General features: G+C 41.3%; 1 protein-coding gene across 1 annotated transcript in view; it reads right to left on the reverse strand.

Annotated features, from left to right (window-relative positions):
- Positions 1–2,500, reverse strand: part of LOC139914223 (endoprotease bli-like) — a 149,352-nt gene that overhangs the window by 119,468 nt on the left and 27,384 nt on the right. The window contains exon 4 of the mRNA XM_071902488.2: positions 125–231. Coding sequence (XP_071758589.2) covers positions 125–231 — 107 coding nt within the window. The remainder of the gene's footprint in view (positions 1–124; positions 232–2,500) is intronic.

The raw sequence follows: 2,500 nt of genomic DNA on the forward strand, positions 1-2,500 counted from the left end.
TATGCCTGTCAGAAAAGAGCATCTTTCACCATGAAGACGAGAGCTGAGAAGTGAGAGAGAGAGAGAGAGAGAGCTTTTCAAATAAGGTGAACACACACACACACACACACACGATTACACCCACCAGTTCCCACTGCATGGGCCAGAGTGGGTCATTGAAGGTGAGGGAGTAGTGGTCACTCTTCTTCTCCTCAGGCCGCCTGTCAGTCGCTGTCTGTCTCCTCTGGGAACCTGCAAACACACAGACCCATCATGTGTGTGTATGTGTGTGTGTGTGTGTGTGTGTGTGTGTGTGTGTGTGTATTTGTGTGCAGGTTTGTTTTTTTTTGTCTTGAACTCTGACTCCAGGAAGTCCCTGGTCTCCAACCAATGGTGAAAGGCCTCCCAGATTCTCCCTCTCTCTAGTGATGTGGAATACTGCCGGCAGATTACCATATCATTACCATATCATTAGCATAACATTACTGCAGCACAGCTTGGCTTGCTGTCTGTGGACGAGCTATCAGCTTATCAAGGGCTGCACCTTTCTCTGGATACAGTACATGTTACACTCACTGCCTCTCTCTCTCTCTCTCTCTCTCTCTCTCTCTCTCTCTCTCTCTCTCTCTCTCTCTCTCTCTCTCTTTCAGTATCTTCCTTTTTTATCTTACCCACAAACCCTCTCAACAGCGCTCTCTATCTCACTGCCATTCACTCTCTTTCTCGCTGTCTGATATGATGGAATTTGTTTGATTACATATTTATTGTAGAATTGATCAATACTACACCGGTTGTCTATGGGAAGCCCTTAACCTGAATTGATGCAACCTTTTTGATCAGATTCCACACAAGTGAATATGTTTTATGATTAGAATTAGTATCCTGGGTTTCAATAAAGAGTTTAAGTGTCCCGTGATGGTCTTTAGAGGCTTTTCCACCCTGACAAGAATAAAATTCTGGAGGAAACACTGAATCATTTTGTAATATTTTGGCATGACAACTATCATTTATTTAGATTTATTTAGATATTTAATATTGTCTATCGGCGGCAAAACTGTTTCGGCCTTCAAAAAAAACAAAAAATATCGGTCGAACCCTAGTAGATACACTCTCTCGTTCTCTCTCCTTTATCTGTATACACACACACACACACACACACACACACACTTGCTCCACCATCTCCCCTTTGCTCTTCTCATCTCATTCTCTCTCACTCGCTCTTTTATATCATCTCCTTCTCCCTCCCTCAGCCCAGAGCAGAGGTTGAGCGACGCCATGAGGATGGCAGCACACACTGAGAGGGAGAGAGAGAGAGAGAAAGAGAGAGAGAGAGAGAGAGAGAGAGAGGGAGAGAGAGAGAGGGAGAGAGAGGGAGAGGGAGAGAGAGAGAGAGAGAGAGAGAGAGAGAGAGAGAGAGAGAGAGAGAGAGAGAGAGAAGCTCGGCTCACTGCAGCAGGACGTGAGTCATCATCACACACTCCCACAAACACACCCACCGCCTCCCAACACACACTCACTTAATACACACCGATAGACATGTAGGCTACATATGAAAAGACTCCAACAATAGCATTAAACAGGCCTAGAAGAGATGCCATTATTGTACTGGTTTCAACTGAGAGGTTTAGTGTCACATGGGTCAAAATGTTGTTTCAAAGGCATTTCCAGCCTAAATAGGAAAATTATCTGGGGGAAATACTGACAGCCTACACACAAGAAAAACATGTGAAAACATGAAAACCCACATGTGAATTCAAAGCACATGTGCTGGACAGTTGGTTTTCATATTTGAAGAATTGTATTCTGACATCACATGTGATAGTTTTTATTTATTTTTCCCATAAGTCTCTTCATTTATGCAGAGGAATTCTGACATTGAACTTGACATGAGCACCAGGTTTGACAGGATGTTGACTTCATACAAGAATTAAACAGAGCAAATTGAATATTTCAACATGTTCAGTTTTAATAGTGATGCCGCCACTTCAAGGGGACTAATGTATTGTTATTAATTCCTGTCATTAATTCATGTTTTTCAGTAAAACATCAAATTGCTACAACAATCTAGCAAGGCGTGATAATTAATTAAGGTAAGTGTGTGCAATGTCCGCCTTGTAAAACCGCCTTGTTTTTCCACAAGTTGGTCAAATAGAGACTTGATTTAAATGTACTGCAGTGTCAGTGATACAATCATTGGTCAAAATTACATTGATGTGCATTGGCACTTGACTAATGTTACCTGAGGACCGGTGACTTTGATAAAAAAAAAAAAAAAAACAGGTGATTTTCAGTGCAATTTCCACTCTACTTCTACTACTACAAATCAACGAAATGGCAGATTCACATGGAAGTAAAATAAAAAATCATAAATAAATAAACTGGACGTGCCCACAGGTAATGCTAGCCCAGAATATGTAGAGTAAAAAGTAATTCTTCCTTTTACAGTCAACCCAAGTACTAGGTATTACCAGTTAAACACATGGTAAGAGTAGTAAAATACCAAGAAATTACAGCTTTAACT

Source organism: Centroberyx gerrardi, chromosome 12 (genome assembly GCF_048128805.1).
Source record: "Centroberyx gerrardi isolate f3 chromosome 12, fCenGer3.hap1.cur.20231027, whole genome shotgun sequence".
Taxonomy (NCBI): domain Eukaryota; kingdom Metazoa; phylum Chordata; class Actinopteri; order Beryciformes; family Berycidae; genus Centroberyx; species Centroberyx gerrardi.